Raw genomic sequence first — 27,032 nt, 5'->3', positions numbered from 1 at the left:
CCCCCCCCCCCCCACGGTGATTGCTTTAAACTCTGCTCAGATATAATACTAACGCTTTTTATCTATAGTCGGTTATAGCTCTATCATTGGCAGGTTTACGTCATGGTGTCACCCCCCCCCCCCCCACCTTTCAACCTTGTCGGGATTTGTCAAATTTGCTCTTAAAAGACTATTTAACACTCTAACTCTAAATAACCACTTATTGAAGTGCGATTTGCCCCGCCATCCGAAATAAAATAAAAAAAATTATGCCAGAAACCTTCCCACATTTCAGAGTTTCTTTCAGGCACCTTTCTAGAAAGATGTCTTGGAAAAAATACTGCCATGCTTGAAAACCAAAAACTTATAGTTTTAGTAGCGAAATATAATTTAAAGATAAATAAGATCAACAAACAAAATGTCATTAAAGTTTTCAGGGAGGGCAGACAGGAGAGAGTTGTAGGTAATTTCCCTGTCAGTTGAGGTTTGTAGCGTTATATGTACAATCTCACAAAAAAGTCGAAGTTTATTAAAGGCTAATTCTCTCAAATTATCACCTGACAATGCGACAACGCCTGCAGTGTTATTATTACGGATGGGCCCTATTCGACCCACCCCCCCCCCCTCCTCATACTGAATGCCACTGTCTGTACAGTACAAAGGGACTAGGGGCCTTTTTGGAACTTATTATTATTTCTAGAGTAGAAAAGAATTTTTTTATTTCCATTTTATTTTTAAAATTATCTACATAAAACAAATATTAAATTTCCAATGAAAAAGTTTACATTTTTTTATAGAGGGAAAAGGGCCCCTATGTGCCTGGGGCCCCTATGCCTTGCTTACGCTAGCTTTACGGTAGCTACGCCACTGGACCAAACTCAAGTAATGCACGTACTAGATCTGGTGTTACGGGAGTTTCACAAAACAAAACAAAATAAGATCTGTAGATATTCCAGATTTGTATCAATTATAGCATTAAGTTTGACTGGCAATTTTCTGTCAATATCGTCTTCTAAATGGGTGTCTTCTAAAATGCCTATAGACAATACCTTAATGTCTTGAGTCTCAACGACTTGATTCTGCATATGAGATGATGTGGTTGCTTGTATATTTTGTACTTGGGTATATTCAGACACTTCGATCTGTAGTTGTATTGTTGTCGAAGTTAACGGCATGCAGCTTGAAAAATATGTATCCAGTTTGACACATTTAGATGGTGTTTGTTGGCGATCTGAAATGTCTTTCGATTTCTTCCTCTCCCCTCCCACTCTCATTATTTTTTCTTTACTGGTTTTCTTTCCATTTAATAACCTCTTAGCTAACGTAACTGTTGTCTTAGTCGCAATATATTTAGTTAGATACACCAAAGAATTTAAATGGTGCAATTACCTTTTATAATTACTAACTATTCGAAACAAATGTAAACGATACAACAGCTGAGCGGATATTTAACTGTGGAATCAGTGTTAAAGTTGAGTTGTTGTCTTCGAATTTAATATAGATCTAGATCTAGTAAACTAAAATAATAATTAGAATAAAGTTGATACTGTTTCATATAATTTGTAATCGTAATCATTATCGCCCAAACTATCATAATACTACTACTTCTTCGTGATGGCGTTGTTGACCTTGTCAAAATTTCCCCACCGCTACGCTGTTCGCCCATAATTAAATTTAAATAGAGGTGCCACATTAGTTGTATTTGTGTATGCATTGTAATTTTAATTTTTTTTTACCCGATTCAAACTGTATATATATAAAGTAATTATGTGTAAAGATTTACGTATAACAGTTTCTAATTCCATTATTCTTAAGCAAATACATAATACAGTGGACTTAAACTTAACACCCCTCTTGCCAAGTGGTATAACCCGTAGAGGTTTTTTTAAACATTGCAATGCATCGTAATGGTTATTTTTAGAATGACAAACTGATACAGCTGTTAATAGGTGTTGTAAACGTAGACGCTACTGGTCTAGTACTATTATGCTTAATTGCTGCTTGAAAAGAAATCATTTGAATTTACATAGATGTGCGGACCAAAAATAATTTTTTTGACAAATATCATTGTTGAAAAGTTTGAGTTTAAAAAGTTTCCAAAAAGGCGCCACTTTGCTGAAAATGGCCAGAGGGGGAGTGGCTGCTCTCCCTGCTCCCCCTCCCCCCTGCGTACGCTATTGCCACGGGAGAACAAATAAGCTTAAATATCACAAACGAGCCGACCCGCGGCATATCATACGCCGCTATTTAGTTGTTTTATTTTCTACTTGCCAGTAATTCAGAATTTGTGAATTCGATAGTACCAATGCTGCCACTGAAAATATCTGCTTTATAACACTATCAGTAGGTCGTTAAGGACGATACTACCCCATCCTCCTTTCCCCCAACCCTACACCCCCCCACCCGTGAAAGCAGTCTCCTCTTAGTTACCTCCCCTAAGTTTAAAATCGTTTCAAACTAAATTATCTGCCCCTAGTAGCCGTCACTAAACCCGTCTATACGATTGTAAAATTTAGCGTGAACCACAACTCACCAGACCATGTAGGGGTGGGGTGGTATGGAGCGCGCTTACAGCTTGTTTTCTAGCGTCTCCAAAAAGATAATTATATATATATATATATATATATATATATATATATATATATATATATATATATATATATATATATATATATATATATATATATATATTTATTTATTTATTTATTACAAGCTTTTATTTAACTCACTTCCTCGTCAGTCTGTCGTCAGTCTGTCTTCAATCTGTTTAGATTGAAACGCCCGAGCGAAAGTATAGTAATGTAGAAACGAAAATAAAACGATGGGAGGCAGAAAGGCCGAGAGATAGAAAATGGTTACTAGATTGTGAGATACGGGCCTGTGACATTGGAGGTCTGCTGACATACACATAATTATCTGAACTGTGAATATTCATGAAGAAATAACGTGTTGTAATCTGGAACATGCAGTCAGAGTGTGTATCTTTATATGAGCTGGGTGTATCGGTGCCAAATAAGGTGTCTGCTGCCTACAGGCGGAATTCCTAAGCCGTGGGCGAAATGCCTACCCACAGAAAGGTGGTGCTACACCTTGTCGCATGTAGGTGTCGTGAGGAGGGGTCACATAAGACCTAACAAAGAACTTCACACGTCTGCCCTGGTCACATCCTAATATCTAAAAGCCCGTGTGCGCACTTCTCTCTCTGTCACTCTCTCATCAGTATGTTCAGCGATATATGTAGAACTTAAAGATTTTAGTTGAAAATAATATGGTGGATGTTATAAATGTATAAACTAAATTTTATTTAAAGAAGGAAAATAAAAATAAAGGCATATTCGAATGTAGAAACACATTTCTAACTAAAGTATTTATTGTCGTGACAATAACCCAATAAACAATGACGTCACATGACACCAAGTTTAAACTAAGGAAAGAACACAAAACTAATGGCGTCATCTTACAATGTTAGAATATAAAGAAATGAACTATTTCATTCAAATGTGATTCAGATCTACTTATTAAGACGTACGCTATGAAATGTATAAGATTTTCTCGGCCAAAAGTAAGACAAATTTAAAAAATAACATGAATACCGTTGAACAGCCGGGTTTTTAATCGGAATCATTTAAGTCGCTTAATATGTACATTTAATATTGACTAATAATGTAAATAATTAGGTTTTTCTAATAGCTATTGGTAGACTATGTTATTATAAATGTGTCAGAGTTTTAGCTATTTAGTTACTTCTTTGCTTTCTCACTAACATCGTTCAACGTGTAGTAAAGCACATTGCTTTTTGACCAATGGCAATTTTATAAAATATTTTTCTCAAACAAGTTTAACATTAAAATATATAGGCCTATAATTCACGTGTAACGGGTACCTACGGCTGGTATAGATTGATTAGCCGTCCCGGCCAGGCCCTGCACTGGCATTTGAGGTAAAAGTTATTTGTAAATGGCCATGACTTATTTGCTCATTATAGATCATATAGCCTGCGTTGCCCGGTGTTTGGGAATTAATAAAATTTCCAATGAAATGTCTATAATATGTAAATATTATCCTTGTCCAAAATTCTTCCGCTGGTGCATTAATATGCTCATTATTCGACATAAAAAACTGTTGCAGATTTACTTGATAACTATTTCTTTCACTCTAAAGATGTGAACATATTATACATGATTTTGTAGATTTACATTGATAGCTATTTCTTTCACTCTCAAGATGGGAGGATTTTTTTTTTTTTACAAAGAATGAGCTCCATTTCTGAAAAAAAAAAAGATTAGAAGGCGGGAGTGGAGAGTATGAAAACCTGTAAAGGGGGTCGGGGGTGGGGGATGGTAGTGGAAGGGGCGGAGAACTCAGTGGTCCATATTAGTGTAAAAAGGTGCTAGGTTGATTATAGTGGCGGGGATACAATTTTACCTGATGTCGGAACATGTACATGATACGATAGGTGACTGCTTTAATGTATACATTTTTGAACAAAAAATTAGTATACTACTTATATATCTGCGTTAAAAAAGAAGGCTATAAGAGCAACTTATTCTTTCAATAAGTGGACTTATGCAAGTGACCTCCTCAAATATTAGTTATTAGAGACGGTTTGATTTTCACACCTATTTGAAAAATCCGAAGCATAAATTTTAAAGGATTGTTTTTTTTATTCATATGCTATTACTATTATCGTTTAATTTCTGTATAATCAAAGAACTGAGAAAATTAAAAATTGAAATTCGAGACGCAGTTGGTAAAAATTTAGCTTTAAAAATAGTCAATTTTTATTCAGTTTTTTTTACACCTATTTGGAAACCATTTAGTATATATTTTAAAGCAATTTTTCTTTTATCCAAATATTTTCTTTGTTTATTTTTGCGTGTAGTCAAAGAGCAGGGGAAATTTTAAATTTTAAATTCCTGACGGCTGTTACGTCCTTTTAGACAATTAAAATAGAGGAGTAAAATAGTTTAATTAACATTAATTAAACACTTAGTATGACAGGAGGATCTGAGGATCTATTATTTTTCCAGGTGCCTATGGAAATAGAGCTATCTCCTTACCAATTATATATATATATATATATATATATATATATATATATATATATATATATATATGTGTGTGTGTGTGTGTGTGTATGTGTGTGTGTGTACATATAAATGCCATTTACACTTGTGTATGTGTATACGCATATGTATATGTATTTAAATTTATCTTTTTATGTATTTATGCATTTTTCGGGCTGAACTTCGTCTTTATTTTATGTATAGGACAATGAGTAACATAGCGACCAAATACTTTTTTACAACGTTTACAAAAAGCTTTTTGACTATGTATTTGGTGTCACCCCCTACCTTTTTGTCAAGTGTCGTCAATTTTTATTAATCCAACCATAAAAAGCATTGAGGGGCCTATAAAAAAAATTCTAACAATTTGTTAATTCAAGTGGGAAAATCATTGCTTTTGTAGAAAATTATTAACTTTGGTATCAGCCCCATCCCAGCAGTCGATTAACATATCAGTTAATACAATTCTCAACAAAAGCTTTTTCTTCAGGCAAATATTACAACGTTTGGTTGGTGTAACACCTCCCCTCCCCCCTAAATGGTGTCACCCGGTGGGTGCGGCCCGCACCCCGGCACCCCCCCCCACCCCCCGCGACGTGACGGGTATGGGAATTGTAGGCATAAAAGATTTAGTTTGATTACAATTTACGGGTAATAAAACTGTAGAAAAAGCCATTCTAACTAACAATTTTAAAACAAATAGTTTGTTTACATTCGGTAACAGGTGGACACATCAAAACGACAAAAAATACTATATATTGAATCAGACTCTATTCTAAACAATGATACATTGGAAATATAGTTTATAGAGGTGATTCTGAATATGATAAAGGTTGTAAATGAAATAGATCTAGATCTAAATCAAGTTAATCACCTATAAAATTCTCAGCAATAATAAAATTTAATATAGCCAGCGATACTCATGAAATTATTTTATCGCACTCGTGTTTCATTGCTGTAACTGTTGTTTAGAAATGAAAGAAAGGAACTAGCCAGTGCATTCATATGTAATTGTAATAACAATACAGACTGTAACAGTAAATCTGCTTGCTCCCAACCACCTCAAATACCTGTAGGTAATTTAATTATAACCAACATATAAATAGACCAGTGGGGTAGCGGAGGGGGGGGGGGTGCGGACCGCACCGGGTGACACCATTTAGGGGGGGTGACACCACACCAAGGTAAAAAACATAAAAAGATATAAAGAAAATGATAATTCCACTTAATTAAGTGATTAATGCGAGTGTAGTCTTTTAAGAGGAGGAAATCGAAAGTTTGATGGGGGGGGGGGTTGCAATCGAAAGTTTGAGGTTGGGGGGTGTGCAAATCGAAAGTTTGAGGGGGGGGGGGGGAGGTGTGCAAATCGAAAATTGAAAGGTTGTCCCCCGGAAGGGTCGTTACGCCTCTGGGGGGGGGGGGGGGGTTACACCATTAAGTGCCGCACCGGATGACACCCAACCTCGCTACGACACTGAAATAGATGAACTGCAGTTGCGATGCAAAGCTTATGTGATGAAAGCTTAAAATTAGTAGTTTTATCATGGATGGACTTCGATTAACCAAAACATCAAAGCTAGAGAGCATACACATATGGAACACATCATTACTACCATGAAATCCCTGATGTAGGGCTATAGTTAAAAGCAAAACCTTTTACCTATGTGTTATCCTTTTTTTTTTTAGATATGTAGGACGTGTTCTGTTTCTCAAAATTTTAGTCTGTTTTTCAAATATGAATGCACTAACTAGAAATGAAAGAAAGTGTTGTAAATTGCTTGCAGTCCGACATTTTCCCTGTTTTTGACACTTTGACGGGTTACCCCAATCCACTTTAGATCCTAATAACTAAAAAACTACGTAACTCGAGTCAAATTAGTGCATACTGACAGAGAAATGCATTCTGAATAAAATAACATTAACTAATTAACGATATTCGACAAAACCCACGAGTTTTTATGATGATTCTGGCGATAGGTGCCCCTTGAAAACGAAGACAACGTTACCACACCGATGACGGAAGGAAGGACTGCTTATATTATAGACTTGCTGCATACCCGTGCTCAGCCACGGTGAATCTTTTTTATATGTACTGACTTGGGAACGGAACAAAGCTAAACACAAACACAAAAGAAAACACAAGCAAAAACACAAACACAACGCAAACACAGATGAAAACACAAACGCAAACACAACACAAAAGAAAACACAAACGCTAACACAAACACAAATGAAAAAAAGCAGAGACGAAAATGTAAACACAAGCGCAAACGTAACATAAACACACAAACACAAAAGAGACACAAACGCGCACACAAAAGGAGTCACAACGCAAAGGCAAAGACAAACAGAAACGCAAACACATAAGAAAACGCAAATACAAACACAAAGACAATGCAAATACAAACGCAAAAACAAATTAAAAAAAAACACAAACGAAAACAACGCATAACATAATTACAGACTTAAATGCAAATATAAACGCATAGTGCTCACAGTCTAGCCCGGAGCGCCAAATCGCACCGCGGAACCGCCTGATTCAATTTAGGGAACGACTTATACCCCAACTTATCCATAGAATATTGCACTCACTTATAAGGATAGTCGGCGCCATAGCACTCACGGAGAGGTCCGGGGTGCCAAATAACACTCTGTTGTGGCGCCAGAGGACGCCCTGGATTCTATTTAGTGAAGGATTATAGTAACTATTTTTACCCACAGCTTATCCCACTCTTTAAAACGAAAGTATGCACCATAGCGCTCACAGGATAGCACAGATTAAACGACTATAAATCCCCCAGCTTGTCCACAAACTGAAAGATAGAAGTATACATAGACATTTAGGAGCGGCTTCTAAAGTGTTATTGATTAAAAATAATTAGTAAAAAGTATGTTCAGTGTATTAAATAAATAAAAGGTAGTATTAATACTAATAGTTTCGCTGTCTGTGTATCTATCTATCTGACAAGAACGCTCTAGAGAAAACACAAGCAAAATAAAAACATGCACAGTAATTCGAAAAACGAAGTATGACGCGGTCACATTTAGCATAGAGTAGACAGGAGAGTGCACACAGTAATGTGACGTCATTGATTCTCGAGTAAACATTGAATAGAAAGGAAATTTTGTCTAATCTAAATGGTTTGCGTGAAGAGTTTCTTGCATACAATTCTTCGGGTAGGGGCGAAGCCCCACCCCCGCGTAAGAACGTCTGAGCCCCCCTCCCCCCCTCCCCAACTCAAAAGAAATTTCTTCATCGATACTCTATAATAAAATTACCGCCTAATTAATGTGTCTAATCTAAAAAGTGGTTTTCTTGCAATTTCTTTAATGCAATTCTTCGTGTAGTGGCTAAGCGCGACACCAGTGTTTCTTTCAGACTTTTTCCTCCCCGGAGAGGGGTGGGGGTACTTTAAATTTTCGGGGGCGGGGGTAGAATTTTCGGGGAGGGGGCGGACACTGGAAAAAGTATATAATTATATTTCGTTGAATGGGACGGTAGACATGTTTTTTGGGGGGTGGGGGTGGGGGGGGGTGGGTGGTGTGTGTGTGGGGGGGGGGTGGGGGGGGGGGTTGGGGTGGTGTGTGTGGGGGTAGGGGTGTGGGGGTAGGGGTGTGGGGGGTGGGTGTTGAGGTGGTGTGTGTGGGGGTGGGGGTGGGGGGTGGGGGGGGGGAGGGGTGGGGTGGTTTTAGTTTAGAGAAAAGAGACAGCACTATCAACCTAGCGCCCGGTGTATCCTTCCTCAACGGGCCATTTTTCTCGTTAATACTAATAGTTTCGCTGTCTGTCTATCTGACAAGAACGCTCTAGAGAAAACACAAGCAAATTAAAAACATGCATAGTAATTAGAAAAACGAAGTATGACGTCTTCACATTTAGCACAGAGTAGAAAATAATCTCAAGCCGGAGAGTGCACACAGTAATATGACGTCATTGATTCTCGAGTAAACATTGAATAAAAAGGAAATTTTGTCTAATCTAAGTGGTTTGCGTGAAGAGTTTCTATCATACAATTCTTCGGGTAGGGGCGAAGCCCCACCCCCGCGTAAGAACGTCTGAGCCCCCCCTCCCCCCCTTCCTAACTCAAAAGAAATTTCTTCATCGATACTCTATAATAAAATTACCGCCTAATTAATGTGTCTAATCTAAAAAGTGGTTTTCTTGCAATTTCTTTAATGCAATTCTTCGGGTAGTGGCTAAGCGCGACACCAGTAATTCTTTCAGACTTTTTCCTCCCCGGAGAGGGGTGGGGGTACTTGAAATTTTCGGGGGCGGGGGTAGAATTTTTCGGGGAGAGGGCGGACACTGGAAAAAGTATATAATTATATTTCGTTGAATGGGACGGTAGACATGTTTTTTTGGGGGGTGGGGGGGTGTGTGTGGGGGGGGGGGGGGTGGTTTTAGTTTAGAGAAAAGAGACAGCACTATCAGCCTAGCGCCCGTTGTATCCTTCCTCAACGGGCCATTTTTCTCGTTATTATAATACTAATAGTTTCGCTGTATGTCTATCTATCTATCTGACAAGAACGCTCTAGAGAAAACACAAGCAAATTAAAAACATGCATAGTAATTCGAAAAACGAAATATGACGTCGTCACATTTAGCATAGAGTAGAAAATAATCTCAAGCCGGAGAGTGCACACAGTAATATGACGTCATTGATTCTCGAGTAAACATTGAATAAAAAGGCAATTTTGTCTAATCTAAATGGTTTGCGTGAAGACTTTCTTTCATACAATTTTTCGGGTAGGGGCGAAGCCCCACCCCCCGCGTAAGAACGTCTGAGCCCCTCCCCCCTCCCCAACTCAAAAGAAATTTTTTCATCGATACTCTATAATAAAATTACCGCCTAATTAATGTGTCTAATCTAAAAAGTGGTTTTCTTGCAATTTCTTTAATGCAATTCTTCGTGTAGTGGCTAAGCGCGACACCAGTGTTTCTTTCAGACTTTTTCCTCCCCGGAGAGGGGTGGGGGGTACTTTAAATTTTCGGGGGCGGGGGTAGAATTTTCGGGGAGGGGGCGGACACTGGAAAAAGTATATAATTATATTTCGTTGAATGGGACGGTAGACATGTTTTTTGGGGGGTGGGGGTGGGGGGGGGGGTGGGTGGTGTGTGTGTGGGGGGGGGTGGGGAAGGTTGGGGTGGTGTGTGTGGGGGTGGGGGTGTGGGGGGTTGGGGGTGGGTGGGGGGTGTTGGGGTGGTGTTTGTGGGGGTGGGGGTGGGGGTGGTGTGTGGGGGGGGGGTGGGGTGGTTTTAGTTTAGAGAAAAGAGACAGCACTATCAACCTAGCGCCCGGTGTATCCTTCCTCAACGGGCCATTTTTCTCGTTAATACTAATAGTTTCGCTGTCTGTCTATCTGACAAGAACGCTCTAGAGAAAACACAAGCAAAGTTTTGCTGTCTGTCTATCTGACAAGAACGCTCTAGAGAAAACACAAGCAAATTAAAAACATGCATAGTAATTCGAAAAACGAAATATGACGTCGTCACATTTAGCATAGAGTAGAAAATAATCTCAAGCCGGAGAGTGCACACAGTAATATGACGTCATTGATTCTCGAGTAAACATTGAATAAAAAGGCAATTTTGTCTAATCTAAATGGTTTGCGTGAAGACTTTCTTTCATACAATTTTTCGGGTAGGGGCGAAGCCCCACCCCCCGCGTAAGAACGTCTGAGCCCCTCCCCCCTCCCCAACTCAAAAGAAATTTCTTCATCGATACTCTATAATAAAATTACCGCCTAATTAATGTGTCTAATCTAAAAAGTGGTTTTCTTGCAATTTCTTTAATGCAATTCTTCGTGTAGTGGCTAAGCGCGACACCAGTGTTTCTTTCAGACTTTTTCCTCCCCGGAGAGGGGTGGGGGTACTTTAAATTTTCGGGGGCGGGGGTAGAATTTTCGGGGAGGCGGCGGACACTGGAAAAAGTATATAATTATATTTCGTTGAATGGGACGGTAGACATGTTTTTTGGGGGGTGGGGGTGGGGGGGGGTGGGTGGTGTGTGTGTGTGGGGGGGGTGGGGAGGGTTGGGGTGGTGTGTGTGGGGGTGGGGGTGTGGGGGGTTGGGGGTGGGTGGGGGGTGTTGGGGTGGTGTTTGTGGGGGTGGGGGTGGGGGGGTGGGGGTGGTGTGTGGGGGGGGGGGGGGTGGGGTGGTTTTAGTTTAGAGAAAAGAGACAGCACTATCAACCTAGCGCCCGGTGTATCCTTCCTCAACGGGCCATTTTTCTCGTTAATACTAATAGTTTCGCTGTCTGTCTATCTGACAAGAACGCTCTAGAGAAAACACAAGCAAAGTTTTGCTGTCTGTCTATCTGACAAGAACGCTCTAGAGAAAACACAAGCAAATTAAAAACATGCATAGTAATTCGAAAAACGAAATATGACGTCGTCACATTTAGCATAGAGTAGAAAATAATCTCAAGCCGGAGAGTGCACACAGTAATATGACGTCATTGATTCTCGAGTAAACATTGAATAAAAAGGCAATTTTGTCTAATCTAAATGGTTTGCGTGAAGACTTTCTTTCATACAATTTTTCGGGTAGGGGCGAAGCCCCACCCCCGCGTAAGAACGTCTGAGCCCCTCCCCCCTCCCCAACTCAAAAGAAATTTCTTCATCGATGCTCTATAATAAAATTACCGCCTAATTATTGTGTCTACTCTAAAAAGTGGTTTTCTTGCAATTTCTTTAATGCAATTCTTCGGGTAGTGGCTAAGCGCGACACCAGTGTTTCTTTCAGACTTTTTCCTCCCCGGAGGGGGAAACTTTTTCTAATCTAAAAATTGTTTAGCGTGCAGTTTTTTTTTCAAGCATCTCTTCCGGTAGGGGCGAAGCACCGCCCAGCTTCTTCCTTTAGTTTGTATGATCTACAAATGCGACCAGTGTTTCTTTCAGACTTTTTCCTCCCCGGAGAGGGGTGGGGGTACTTGAAATTTTTGGTAGAGTTGCCTGAAAGATAAATAACCTCGCCTGGCATAGTTATAAAATATTTTATTAAACATTTTAATTGATTAGTTTTATTCGACCCTACTGTTATTAAAATGAATCTATTTTTCAAGGCATATAAGCGGAAATATTATTTTACATTGATCCGTTTATTATGTTTTAGCACTATTTGTGTATTTGATATTTTCTTTACGTTCTTTTGTCGAATAGTGAGAGGCGGGCACATACGAATCGTTCGCCATGGCGCCCGCGGGCACGGGGTTGGGAACCCCTGCTCTAGAGTAAAAAAAGGTTGGGAACCCCTGAACTAGGGTGTCACATAAGATTTTAAACTTCATTATTGTTCATGATGACTTTAAAAATTAAAAACAACATTTATTTAACTTTAATTTGATACCAATTTTATTTATCCGATTTTATCGGGAGCCTAGAAAATTATTTTTAAAAAAAAAACGTATTTGTTTTTAAATGGCTACGATGATTTTCAGTGATAGCCTACGGTGGGTTAGTTTTTTAGGCGTGTTTTTGTGACGCGACTGACCATTCAGTGCCGTTCAGCAGAAATGTGTCGTCTGCTAGATTTCTCCCTATTCAAATACACGGCGGGCAAAATAAGCGGGCTTAGTTTGCTGTTGTCTCGATCAAGTTGTTTTATAGGTTTCGTTTTTACCCTGCCCTATTTGTTAAAACATTAATGACATTAGTTTAGTAGAAAGCAAGTTATAATTTTCTATAGTTAAGATATATTTTCAGTAAGTTTAGAACAATAAATAGATCTACAGCAATTCGCGATTTGCTTACTTGTATATGTATTATGTTCTGCTCGATATTCTCAGCGATTAGACAGAAAGATAGGTACATATGGCAAGTTAGCATCATTGTTAAAATTAGACCGGTATCGTTGAATAATACGCAAAAATAACGATTTTAAGGATACATTTCTGAAATGACCATGGAACATTGTAAAAAAAAAACAACAACGGAATCACGTTTCGGCAGCCATCATTACCATGTCGACGGTAAAAAAAAAGTAGGTTAGGCCTATGCGACAACCTACCTTTAACTTTAACGGGATCAGCTACTACTACGGGCCAGACCCCCATTGAACGTGTAGGCTAAATTTATACTTCTTAATCTGTTTTATATATTTTTATCTGGCAACCATTTTCTTCCGAATTGATCTGTTTTGCTACAAACACCAAATGACGCCCCCTAAAATCCATTCTTCATCAGGAAAACATGGCCATAATATTATTAGATCTAATATTTCAATGTTCGATCCAAATTACTTTGCATGGCCACATCTATGTTGGATGATAATAATTTTATTTGGACTCTGGCTTTTAGGGGTATTTGTCCGTGAGGCTATAGATCTAGATCTAGATCTAGAATCTAGCAATCTAGATACTAGATACTATTTCAGAATTTCTTACATAGGGCGTCATAGGGCCTGCCACCCTAGATTAGAATCTAGATCTAGATCTAGATTTTTCTAGATCTAATCTAGTCTAGTTTATAAATAATAAATAATTTTTAATACTAAAATAGTTAATAAATAATAAAAAATACTAGACTCTAGATCTAGATGTACAATAACTAAATTATTATTATAAATATTATTTCACATTTTTAGTAGATCTAGATCTAGACTAGTATTTTTGTTTTGAAAGTTACAAAAATGTTTCAAAGTTTGATTCATGTAGTGTAAATCTAGATATCTGTTTTTAAACAATTGTATTAAAAGTTTTCAGTAATAAATAAAGACTAGATCTAGCAATGTTTTTATCAGATGCAATCAATCAAGTTCAAGCTCATTTATTTTAGCAGCCATCCTGTTTAAATTTTTTTGGTAAAATTATAGTTAGAGATTCAGTAGAAACTAGAAACCACTCTAATTTACAGAAAGATGCTGTTTATATATACTATAGGCCTAGCAAATCTTGCTGGCAAACACTGCTGTTTAAAATTAAGGATGATATTTCAAGTCGTCCCTTTGAATCCCGGTCAGAACGTCCCCCCGTCGTGGCCTAAAACCATAGATTACCATATTTTGATCTAAAAGATCAGAGTTAATTAGTAATAAGTTAGTTCTAGATCTGTTTTAAGTTTAGCTAATAGTTAGGGCTACTAAAAGTAAGGCCCTACCTACACCACACAAAGTCAGTAGGCCTAATTATTAGTAATTAACCAATATCAATAAATTACTACTAGTGTAATCACAATAATGCAGTATTATATGATACAGTTTTGCCAAGCCTTCACATCGATGCTAAAAATTCAGGCCTCAATGAAGAAAAAAATTGCACAATTCAATTTGGGTTTGGGGGACCCTTTATAATTTCCTGGGCCTCTTGGACATAGTCAGCCCACCCCTGCTAGTAGAAGTTGTTACCCATTTAAACATTAGCTATAGGCTATAGGCCCAGTTAGTTGGCCTAATAAAACTAAAATAGATCTAGTAGTAATTACTTTTAATAGTTATGGAAGTCTAAATTGAAGTACATTATTACTTAACAAAGTAGACCTACATTGGAGTTGCTTATATTGGAGTTACTTGAGTAGAGATTAATACTAACTGTTAGGCCTAGGGGCATCGTTATTAGTCTAACAGTAAGCCTGTAGTTATAGATCTAGGCCCTACTTCTACTGTTAGCCCTAATAATAATTAGGCCTAGCCGTATAAATTATTTATAATTTATTTTTATGACTATGGCATTGCCATAATAGATAATTGCCTAATGTCAATAGTGAATGCCTAATAGTCACCAATAATAACAATAGTTATAGGTCTTGTAACATTACCAGCCAAGGGGAAGTAATCCATTTGATTGCAGACAGTGTGGGTCTGCTATAACTTACGTTTTACTTTGAGTGATCATGTCACAGTCACAGTGTGCCGACATGGTCATTGTCAGTGAAATAGTATAGACCTGATTATGGTATGGTCATTTATATTTTTGTAGTGCTGCATGTTGCCGACTAGATATTTTGAGTGTATGGTAATTATAGTCATATAATACTTGTGGACAGTACTTTGTCATACTTGCCCGAACTTGTAAATAGAAGTTATTCTATTATTTGATTACCTAGATGATAAGGCTACTAGTTTTGGTTAGCCTCTGCACAGATTGTATTTTATATAAAAATTTTGTAGCCTAATGGCCAACCTATAAGACATCCTTGTTGACAACCCTTTTCTGTCATCCTTTGATTATAGCGGGTTTGTCTTCACTACCACCCAGACTCACAAGGGCATGCTGTATGAAAGCCTTGACTGTAGTCACCCTCCATAATAGTGAGGTAGAATATACCTCAGCGACCGCTCAAGTATCAAGTTTAGGGATGCTCTTGGGAGCCACTGGTAACATTACAGCAGGAGGGCAGATGAGCCTGATTCAATTAAGTCAATGATTATAATAGCCAACCATGTCCATAATGTATAGTCTTCTTTAAAAAGAATGTAGAGGCCATAATGCTGACATTGGAGCCCAGGGCCCCAAATTGCACCCAGCTGTGGTGCTGGTTGATGTGCCTGATTTGATATAATGAACGATTATAGAACCATATCCTATTAATCCATAGTAAATTGCATTCTTTACAACAAATATAAGTGCCATAGTACTCATGGGGGAGCCCTGGACATAAAATCGCACTCTACCAGGGCGCTGCTTCTTCAAAATTAAATTTTTTTTCTCTTAGAAACCATCCCATGAATATTATATTCTCTTCAACTTCCCAAAGGTTCATGGGCAATCAGATGAAATGTGTAGTAATGTATAAATGGCAACCCACAGACGCACACATGCTTTAATTTTTATTTAGATTATTTACATCATAATAAATTACAGCAGCATACGCAGTGTCTAAAGCAGCAAAACAGTCGTAGATCACTTTAAAAAAATACTGTGTTAAATTTTAATTAAATAAAAAATATAACCATGCATCTGTAATTTTCCTTTTTCGATATTTTTCCTGTTTAACATCATATTCTACACTTCATTATGCAGTCAATAACACAACATAGACAAGATTGTTGTACCTACATAAAAAACAATTATGGTTGCTTTATTTCAAGCCTACAAATAATCATAATTACTCTAGGATTATTCAGTTTAATTGCAACGTCTCTACAGCATGCTATTACATATTATAGTTAATATTTACGGGAACAGGGCATTACCCCCCCCCCCCCCCCCCCCCGGACAATCCCCACCCCTAACATTACCCCCCCTCCTCCCCTGGAGTAATTACCCCCTGTCAATTACATTCCCCCCCCCCCCCCCCGGACAGGGTTAGGGTTAGAGCCAGGTTTAGGGTTAGGGTTGTGTCTAGCGTTGGTTTTGGTTTTGTGTGAAGTTTTAGGCTAAGGGGGATGCTTAGGTTTTGGTCTTTTTCTTAAGGTTTGGATTAAAGTAGTATATAGGTATAGAATTCTAGTTAGAGTTAGGATTCTAACTTGACAGGGGGGTAATTGCTCAGGGGGGGGGGGGTAAATCCGGGGGAGGGTGGGGTTATGTCCTGTAGCCAATATTTACACATATTTTGAACACTAACAGTTGTTTTTCATGACAGTACCAGGCTAGTTACTGTCTTGTTGTATTATTATTATTATTGTAGTCTCATGCATTACTCATACCTGTGATTGTTAGCTATAATCATTTTCATTATTATCTTTTCATTTAGGCTTCAACATTCTCGCCCAACAGTATTCCAGATTTTTTGGGTCCAGTTGCCACCTTGGCTAAACATATAAGCCGTTATCACAACTTTTGTGTTCTCTTGTAAGTTCATTATTCCTAATTACAATAAAAGTTTTTACAGATATTGAAAGGGGTCGCCGTGGTTGAGTCGGTAAAGCTCATGGTTGCTAAACAGTTTAAAACTGAAAAGTCTCTAGTTCGAACCCTCGGGCAGATGAGGCTCGTTAGCTGGGGACAGCCACTCTTCTTGGAGAGATAACTCTAAAATCAAACAACTGCTGCCTTGTAGTTTGTTCTTGGTTGGACTAAGGCTATGGAAGCAAATCCAAAAAGAAAAGTAGGCTGAAATCGGAGTCAATGGCCTTAATGGTGCATAACCAGTTGACACGTATCCTTAATTGTGTTGGAGGCGTGGTCGAGTCGGCAAAAAGCTCATGGTTGATAAATTTGAAAAAAGTCTCGAGTTCAAACCCTCTGGCAGAAATAAGGCTCTATCCCTTCCAACACTAAAAATTAAGAATGAAGAAGAAGAAGAAAAAGATATTAAAAAAAACAACAGCAGGATAGAGTTTTATAAAAGTGTTGAAGATCTGGGTATGATCACATATGCAAACATTCATGGAGTCAAATGGAAAAATAAAGTGCTACTAAAACTTGATCGAAGGATTTTGCTACTCTGTTAACTGTGGCAGGTAGACTTAATCAGACACAAGTTTCCTGGTTTTTACAAATGTATGAAAAAGAAACTAAGTATACTTTACCAGTATCTTGCTTTTTCCCCTATTAGTTTTAAAACCGCTAGAAAATACTATTTATTGGTTCTTTTACAAAATAGCAAGATTAAATTTTAAATAATGGCAAAAAATGGTATTTAAAACAAGCAATTTATCAGATCAAATATAATAAATGTTATTTTTTCATTTCCAGATGCCTTGTCACAGTTGTTCTGCATGTTCTTGAGGCAGCCTATGCTGGAAAGGTTTGCTAGTAAGTCTTTTTCTGCCACAATCTTAAATGCTCTAACCCTACCTGTTCTGATGCAAGATGTTGGACAGGATTGATACATGGTAACATAGAAGGCCCTACCTATTGATCAGTACATAGTCCTTAGATGTTTCTTGGTGCTATGCTGGCCCCCCAGTCTTTCCCAATATTTTACTACCCGCCCAGAAATTGTGTACAATTATATGTTTCATACAAGACACAGCACAGACCATAGTTTGAAGGTTACTACACATAAATAAAAAGGACTTAAAATCTACACTATTGTTTACACTGCCCTCTATTATTATTATCTATCCCAGGGTTAGATACATTCATAACCCTAAACCAAAGCTGCCAGTAAGTCTTTTTCTGTCACAAACCTAGAAGTTCTATATAAACATGAATAATTTTTTAAGAAAGTTCTTTTCTCCCATCTTGTAGTGATCGAGGCATGACAAGTGCAGCCACAGCTAAGTGGGTAATCTCCACTTTTTTCTTTGGCTTCTCCTCATTAAAGTTGCGTTTATTACCATATAAACCAGTCCGGAAAGAAGCATGATGCACCAGCAAAACATCCAGTGGACTAAACACAAACTAATTTCTAATCAGTTCATTGTTTTGATGTTTCTTTAAATTATTTAGTTAAGATCCTTCAGTCATTGAGGACTTTAAAAATCTATTGTAAAATAACTAGTCCATGGCAAAAATCTTATAGATGAGTTTCTCCTGATAAAATGTGTTATCTTAAAATTTCAAAGATGAATGACACCAATGTCATAAAATGTGTTAATAGATTTAAAAAGTTATGTAATTTCCAAGTAATTAGAAAACAGACAAAAACTGATTTTTTTTAACCTACTGTTATTTTTGTGAACGAATAATGTATAAAAAAATCCAACCTAGAGCCATAGAAATTAGAAGTCTTGTAAATTGTAAATCTATATTACTCTAAAGTTTGCAATATCCAGTGCCCATTTTATTCACTCATCTAAAAGCTGTCATTTCACAGCAAAGAAAATATACAAAATTAGAATGACAAGAAATTCAAGCATCCATTTTTGTTGTCATTTTCCCATTGAAAAAGTAAAAAAGAAATTACACTCATGCTAAATATTTCTATTTAAGTCTACACTTATTTAGGACTACCCTCAATTATTTTTCTATTCCTACCGCATGGATTATTATGTTAAAGCTCATAATTAAAATAGATTAAGGTTAACATTAATTATATTATTTCCTGATTAGTTGGTACAGAGTTTTATAGTGTTTTTTCTTTTCCTTTATTTATCTCTTAGAATCACTATTTTTGATTTTGGTGTTATTTCAAAGGATAATTAAATTAGATTTAAATGTACGAATACAACTAATGATCTTAAACTTATACATTCTAAATTGTTTGAAGCAGGGAATACATTGAGAAGGTCATACCTAAAACATTGAAACGGCAATGAATGGCAAAGTGAAATAATCGCATTTTCCTCGCTCTTTTTAAAAATTCGATTTATTTTGAACAATTCAACTTTTGATGGAATAGTAGGATGACTGAGACAGTGGGGGAACTAGAAAAAAAGGGCAACCCCGCAAAAAAATTTTGTAGGCCCTCCCCCTTATATATATATATATATATATATATATATATATATATATATATATATATATATATATATATATATATATATATATATATATATATAGATATAGATATATATATATCCATCTGGTACACGAATAAATCAGAGGTTTTCCAACACACGAGCTGGCCCCATTCAGTTTTCCAAGTGAGAAGCACGTACTCTCTAAATCTAGTCCAACACACCAAACTGACGCCGATTTTTTTTTTTTTGCCCTGTTTTCCAGAAGTTGAATTAAATGTTAACAATGTCGGCAGTTCATTTCTTGGATCTTAGGGCGCGGGTTTGTCCACACTACCAACTAGACACGCCAAGGCATGCTGTAAGTCCCTCGGCGACGGCCCAGGTGTCAGGGAAGTCACGGGGCTCTTGGGAGCTACCGGTTACATTACTGCACAGGTGATGGGTGCGACACATTGTTTCTTCCGGCAGAGCCGCCCCTCCCCTTCCCTGAAAACAGTCTACCCTCCCCCCCCCCCTCTGAACGAAATGGAAATTTTAAATAGAAAATATATACTTTTACCAATGTCTGACCCCCCCCCCCCCACGAAAATATCAAGTGCACCCCCTCCCGGAGACTTATTCCTAGTGTTGTGAGAATTTTTAAACGACTGTCTGTGGGGGTCAACCTGGTCATATGTGATGCGCTCAGGATGACACTGCCGCCGGTGGATTAAAGTACTAACCCCATCCGCTTATGCAGGATCTTGGGGCACTAAATCACATATTTCCGTTAGGCGTCCCCACTCCAATATGTAAACAAATGTTAGTAGGCCTATGACAGAAACCTTTGCGGGGCTGTACTCCAGTAGCGTAGGGGGGAGGGGGCGGGGGGGGGGGGGGGGAGAGGGACGACGACCTTAGGGGGCGAAATCATCGAAAGTTTGGGGGGGGGGGGGGGGGGGCAAATCGAAAAGTTTGTCCCCGGGCGCCGGGAAGGGTCGCTACGCCTCTGCTGTACACAACAGCTTCCCAAGTTTTCATGGCGATTGGGTGAATGATGCAGTAATGCATAATAGACAGAAAAATGTTTTTCACATGTACAACTGTATGTGGCCAGCTCACGCGTCGGATAACCCTCTAATTGGGGGGGGGGGGGGGAGAGAATCCACAAATGACGTCACATTTTTTAACGACTAACAAAAAGCCAGACCCTCACCTCAATGACGTCATGTATAAATAGTAATTGACTATTAATAATGTTCAATTAATTCTAAACGTTCTAATTATAATTAATTTCTAAATAATTATATAAAAAATAATCTTACCTTCCCTGTTTTGTGAATTAGATGTGCCTAATATTATGCAAGTAAATTAATATCTGTTGACTAGTGTTGTCTAGTGTTTGACAAAATGTGCTTAAGTGTGAATCGTACTGTTAGGAAGTAGTTTATAAACGATACATTGATCTACTCGATACTTGCGAGGCGAAGAAAGAGAGATGGGATGGGATGGGGGTCGGCTCGAAAAAAAACTTGAAAGAGACAACAAAACGCCAGTGTACGTCAGCATCGCCCATTTGTAAAACTTACTCAGGGGAGATAATTCCAAGTGTAGGCCTTAAAAGTTTACTATGGATATTTCTTGTAAAAGCAAAAACAAGTAAACGTATATAAAACTGAAGTTTCTAGTATTATATTATTTTGTATTATATGTAGGATACAAGATAGTACAGGATACAAATTCAACCACTACCACAAACACATTAACATTGAAAAATGTACAATCGATTTCGGGTCCCTAAGGCCGTACAGAAGAACCGCGTATCATGAAAGCCCACTTCATATGTAGCGGCATCTCGTGATATGGACTTGCCGGCGACAGCGTGTGTTTGATTGTACGGAAATAGAACTCGGCCTTGACGATGGTTAAAAAATACAACTATAAATAACTTTTTTAAATATAAAAAAATTTGACGACAATTTTTGAGCCCCCTTTTTGGTCCCCATCCCCTGCCCCATCCGCCACAGTACCTGCACTTTGGAGGATCGGTCAAACAGTTACGTGTCCTTTATTTAACTATCATAGGGGAACAACGAGTCAAAGAAGTCATTCTAATTAGAAGAGTTGCCTACATTTTACACTGTAGTTTGTGTAATGGATTTTATTTTTTGCGGAACAGCGTGGTATAGTGACTGTAAAATAAATATAATCGTACCGCAGCTATAGTGTTTTTCTTTTACAAACCAAATATCAAGGCAAAAATGCACGAAAATTAAATTCAAAATTAAAAAAAAATATTAATTATGATCAGCCGTGGGCCCCTAAACGGCCTGCCCCCCCCCCCCCCCGCATTGCGGGGTCTGGCGGCACTGTAGTTCCGCCCCTGAAATGAATCAGGCGTTTTCTGGCATCCAAGTGAGCATTTGAGACCTACGTTCGTTTTAAGAGCATCCTACAATAAGGACACGGTGGCACGCGACAATAGATGACTTAATCGAACCATAGCCGTTTAACAAGTGGCTCTCGAGGGCGCCCTAACACCGGACGTCATAAATGGATGACCCCTTGGTGGTGCCAAAATAGAATAATTCGACCTTGATAGATGTCGATAACACCGGATGTAGAGCTTGGTGTGTCTTGTTTGTATATAAGCCGAAACGCAAAGAGAACGATGTTAGAAGGCCAGGGAGGGAAAGGTGTAGTGAACGATTGTGTGTGGAGATCATGTGGATAAACACGTGGTTGGCCTAGGTTAAGGTGACCCATAGGTGCAGCTAAGGGACGGCGTGTTTGATTGAGGATTGATTGTGACAGTGGAGCCCTCACAGAGAATTATTGAACACAGAATACAGTGTCGACGTGCGATACGGAGTGATACAGTGTGTTGACCTGTTGCATTGAAGGTCTGATGATTCACATATTCTTCCAATAGTGATTATTCATCAAGAAATAAAAAAAAAAAAATAATAGAAAATGTTGTAATCTTGAACCTGCGGTCAGAGTGTGATTTTTTATATGAGTTGGATATGTCATTACCAGATGAGGTGTCCACAACCTAGGGGTCGTCCATACATGTCACACGGGGAGGGGGGGGTCCGTGATTTTGTGACGGTATATGATGGGGGGGGGGGGGGTCAGATGGTGCGACGTCACACTTTTGCATTATAAAAAAAGCAATGTTAGAAAACGAATTTTAGACGTTTTTTTTCGTGTTTTTGAAAACTGTTTTAATAAATGGTATTAGGAATTGATTAAAATACTCTATTTTGACAGAGTTCATACACGATTTTAGAAAAATATCGATGTTTAAAAAAATGCAACTGTAATTTTGAGGGGGGGGTGGTTGTAGACTGAGGTGTGTCTTTGGGGGGGGGGGGGGGGGTTGGCTTTGTGTGACGACGTGTGACGGTGGGGAGGGGGGGGGGGGGAGGTAAAAAGCGTGACGTCATTTATGTGCAGTGGAATTCCTACGCAGTGGACGAATAACTACAAACAGACGGTTACACACCTCTGTCGCATCTGGGTGCTGCGAGAAGGGGGTCGCACACAATCTAACAAAGATTGTCACACGTCTGTCACATTTGGTGGCAGGATGGACAAGAGACACTACATACAAAGAAATAATATCACTTGGACATCCATCCATCCATTGTAACAGTCAAACGTCCATGTAACATACCTACGTCCACGTAACACACCACTCACGCTGTTATCATTATTTAAACAAAGCACAACATGAAAAAATTAGGTCAACTGTTAGTTTCTATCTTATCAGCAAATGTGTAGGAGCTTTGTTGCTTCAAGATCAAATTTTTCCCGTCGCCATTATTAAGCCCAGGATCAAATGAATGAGGTAGTTTTCTGCTTTCCAATTTTAAACAACCAGATCAGTCAACCTTTTTTTCGGTACGTTTGTTGTTTAAATCGTTAAAAGTTTCTGATCAAATGTTTACAGTTTTGTGACATTAGTTAAAACTTTCTGATACAATTTTTAATCTTATGACATTAGTTTAAAATGTTTCTGATCAAATGTTTACAGTTTTGTGACATTAGTTTTTAACACGCCATGCTAGTTCTACTACACAACACACTAGTTCAGTGGCGGATTAAGGGGTGGGGGGGGGGGGGGGGGTGGGGGAGGACTGTACTTATGGGTTCTAAATTTTCACTTACAAACCATAGTAACTTTCACTTGACAACTTAATTGTTGTTTTTTTATATAAAAATCAATGTTTTAATTAAAAAAAACAACAACAATAAAATGAGTTGATTATAGAGTTTAAAAAAAATACCACGAACAGCAGCAGAATTCAGAGCAAAAAGCCTACGATTGACCCTCTTTGAAATAGTAAGATAGGAATTTGAAAGTCCTTTCGTCAGATAACGCCAGATTGTATAGTGAAGAATTAATCATAAAATAAAGCACAAATGTGAGGCATAGGGTCTACACTGTTTATTCAATCTCACTCGCAAGCATTCATACATTTTAAGGGGCCCCTAATTCACCCACAATAACTAATTTTTTTATTTCTACAGACGTTTATTTCTGTTAGTTAATTCCTTGTTTTAATGTCTAAATTACAAGCTTTTTTTTTAAACAAACAAAGGCCATAAAAAAATCCGACGACAACACCCCCCCCCCCCTCTTCCAGTGTTTACAGCAGCTGTCATCGCTTTCCCCACAGAAACTGTTTACATAAAGCGACTCATCTTAAATAATAGAAATTCTTTTTCTTGCACGTAAATGGGTTAATCAGCATGTGTCTGAAAAAAACTGAATATCACCATAACAAACTAAAAACCAAGTTTTACTACACGTTTGTTTATGACTTATCCGCCTAATTTTTAACAATAAATTAGCAGCTAATGATAAGCCGTATCCATTAGCCCTATAGCCCCAAGAAAATAGAAAATCGTTTAGACCTACTGATCCGGCTGTCTGAACCTTCAACAACACAACGTTTTTGTAAGGTAAGAATTGTGTTTTGAGTGTGTTATTGGAAGTGACAGGTCGGATAGTAGTGATGTTGTATGTGCTTAATCCACAATAATTAAAACCTAATCTAGACCCAAAGTGTTAGCAACAAAGACATGGTGGGGTTTATCTCAAGAGTACAGAAATTAAAGTCATTAGGCCTTAGCTCGTCCCCAAATTTTAGGGGCTCCCAAATTTTTATATTTTAACATTAATACACACAATTAATAATCGATTTTCCTGTCGATTTTTGTTTTTACTATCTGAATGAATGTTTTTAACGTTCAAACCATAAACTTATTTTTTTACAAACACATAAATTTGACATTTATTCTGCCATGAAAATATACGTTTGTCCTTTAGACAGACACAAAAGCACAAGCTGTACAGTGCTGTCATCACTTCCCTCAGACAATGTTTATTAAAGAGAGCTGTCCTTAAAATAATAAAACGTGTGACACTGGACTAAGAAAATTAGTTTTGATTGATCGCGCTTATAAAACACAACCAGAGAGTAAATTACATTGACTAGGGTTAGGCTTATATATATATATATATATATATATATATATATATATATATATATATATATATATATATATATATATATATATATATATATATATATATATATATATATATATATGTATATATTGAACATATGGGTCCCCCGGAAAATTTTCAGCCGGGGTCCCCGCTCAAGCTTAATCCGCCCATGCATTAGTTGTACTACACGACAAGTTATTTCTACTACGCGACAAACTACTTCTACTACACCACACAACGTTTACAGTTTTGTGACATTAGTTTTTAACACGACAAACTAGTTCTACTACACGACAAACTAATTCATTGACTAGACACTCTGATCCTCCTGTAGAGTTTAGGTCAGAGGTTAATTCATTAATATTGCGCTAAATACTTTGGGAGACATAAAGAAACCAATCACAAACTACTTTCTGATTGACCAAGGCCAGCAGAAAGTCCAGCTTTGTTCAAACCAAAGAAATAAGCATGACGATATAGTCACATCACAGTGGCTGATATCACAGAGTGGCTGAAGGCACAATTTTCTAAGATGGCTGATGCATTCTTGCAAGGAATTAGCAGATTTTACTATGCCGCTACGGACAGTAACGCCACAGGATTGTAAGTATTTTTTAAAAAACCAGTCTAATCTCCACTAAAATAATTATAGGCCTACTTAAACCTTAACATTATATTCATCACGACAAGTTTTAAGACTACCTAAAGCTTAGGGCTATATTCAGCATGAAACAAAAGTAATAGGCCTGCACAAGGCTTAGTGTTTTATTCATCATGAGAAAAAAGGTATAGACCTTCTTAGACGTATGACCTTGTTTTCTAAAACTGAGTTATTTAAATGTAAACAGTGCTTGCACTTGGATCATATTTGCCGGGACACGCGTTGGCCTACACTACCACCCAGCACACCCCAGGGCGTGATGTATGAAAGCCTTGTGTGTACGTTAATCACTCAACGTAATAGTGAGGTAGAACACGCTTCGACGACCACCCTGGTGTCAGGGACGTAGAGGGGCGCTCTTGAGAACCCCCTATTACACTACGGTAGGGGCGCAGCATGCGGCCCCTGGCTCGGTTTAATCATCGAATGTCGTGTGCCAGCGTGTCAATACTGTAGGGTGAAACTTAAAACTAACGTAAGAGCCATAGTGCTCACAGGATAGTCCAGGGCGCCGAATCCTACCCTGATGGGATGCCGGCGGATGCACCTGATTCAATTTAGTTAACTTCTATAATACCACCAGTGGCGTCGCTACCGTAAAGCTAGCATAAGCAAGACATAGGAGCCTTTTCCCATCTTTAAAACATTTAAAACTCTTACATTGGAATTTTAATATTTGTTCATTACAATAATTTTAAAAAGAAAAAGGAAATCCATTTTTTTTTACTGTAGACATAATTTAAAGTAGGGTGTTGCCTAAGTTTTTAAACTTTATCATTGTTCATGATGATTTAACAAATCTGCCAGTTAGGAGTGTCCGAAATTTCGCTCGGACGTTTCAATCTAGACTGTCGACAGAGAAAGTGAGTTAAATAAAAGCTTGTAAAAACCACGTCTATATCCCGACGAGTTGCCATCCTCCGTAGTGTTAAATAAGAATATTCGAGAAAGTTTAGGGGAGATCACTCCCGGTTTATTTCTGTAACTTTTATTCCTAAACATTCTTTCCTTCGTGACTTTTTTAAGTGACTTTTTTTTTTCCTGTAATTTTTTTCCTCTTACCTGATCGTTACCCCAACGTGTTATTTTTTTTTTTCAGCGTTCCATGTGAGAGCCACATCAGTCATTACAGATTTTATCAATATTCAATCATTCCTGCAGTAAGATATTTTATCAATATTCAATCATTCCTGCAGTAAGATATTTTATCAATATTCAATCATTCCTGCAGTAAGATATTTTATCAATATTCAATCATTCCTGCAGTAAGATATTTTATCAATATTCAATCATTCCTGCAGTAAGATATTTTATCAATATTCAATCATTCCTGCAGTAAGATATTTTATCAATATTCAATCATTCCTGCAGTAAGATATTTTATCAATATTCAATCATTCCTGCAGTAAGATATTTTATCATTCGTAAAGCAATGCTGCATTATGGTTTCTTTTTTCAGTGTTTAATTACTAGGCTACAATTTAAAAAAAAGAAGAGATTAAACTGATAGGCTTGAATCTTTCTCTATATCCCTCTTTCTCTTTTTTCTCTCTCGCTTACACATACAAAATAAAATGAATGATTGATGAATGAAT

The 27,032-nt window shown here is 37.8% G+C and overlaps 2 protein-coding genes across 7 annotated transcripts in view; both read left to right on the top strand.

Moving 5' to 3' along the window:
- Positions 1–12,474: 12,474 nt before the first annotated feature.
- On the top strand, positions 12,475–20,133 carry LOC131953710 (transmembrane protein 254). Its single transcript, XM_059317039.1, has 5 exons — positions 12,475–12,497; positions 13,032–13,107; positions 16,681–16,778; positions 17,625–17,684; positions 18,123–20,133. The coding sequence occupies exons 1-5, from the start codon at positions 12,475–12,477 to the stop codon at positions 18,238–18,240; spliced, it is 375 nt and encodes a 124-aa protein (XP_059173022.1). The 3' UTR covers positions 18,241–20,133.
- A 2,661-nt stretch (positions 20,134–22,794) lies between these two features.
- Positions 22,795–27,032, top strand: part of LOC131953702 (receptor for retinol uptake STRA6) — a 61,281-nt gene continuing 57,043 nt past the window's right edge. The window contains exons 1-4 of one of the 6 annotated variants that reach the window (XR_009388665.1): positions 22,795–23,161; positions 24,143–24,226; positions 25,203–25,379; positions 26,537–26,597. The gene's annotated coding sequence lies outside the window, so the exon portion shown is untranslated. Of the gene's footprint in view, positions 23,162–23,405; positions 24,227–25,110; positions 25,380–26,536; positions 26,598–27,032 lie in introns of those variants that run through there. The other 5 variants (XR_009388669.1, XR_009388668.1, XR_009388664.1 and 2 more) reach the window with 5 other exon arrangements.

Source organism: Physella acuta, unplaced genomic scaffold (assembly GCF_028476545.2).
Source record: "Physella acuta isolate Inbredline_101_S28 unplaced genomic scaffold, ASM2847654v3 ptg000941l, whole genome shotgun sequence".
NCBI lineage: Eukaryota > Metazoa > Mollusca > Gastropoda > Physidae > Physella > Physella acuta.
This window is presented reverse-complemented; position numbering and strand designations above follow the sequence as displayed.

Coding starts and splice junctions, on each gene's coding strand:
- LOC131953710 (XM_059317039.1), top strand. CDS start 12,475: ATGATTTTCAGTGATAGCCTACG. Junction 12,498..13,031: donor ATTTTCAGTGATAGCCTACG/GTGGGTTAGTTT, acceptor AAAAAAAAGTAG/GTTAGGCCTATGCGACAACC. Junction 17,685..18,122: donor TATGCTGGAAAGGTTTGCTA/GTAAGTCTTTTT, acceptor CCCATCTTGTAG/TGATCGAGGCATGACAAGTG.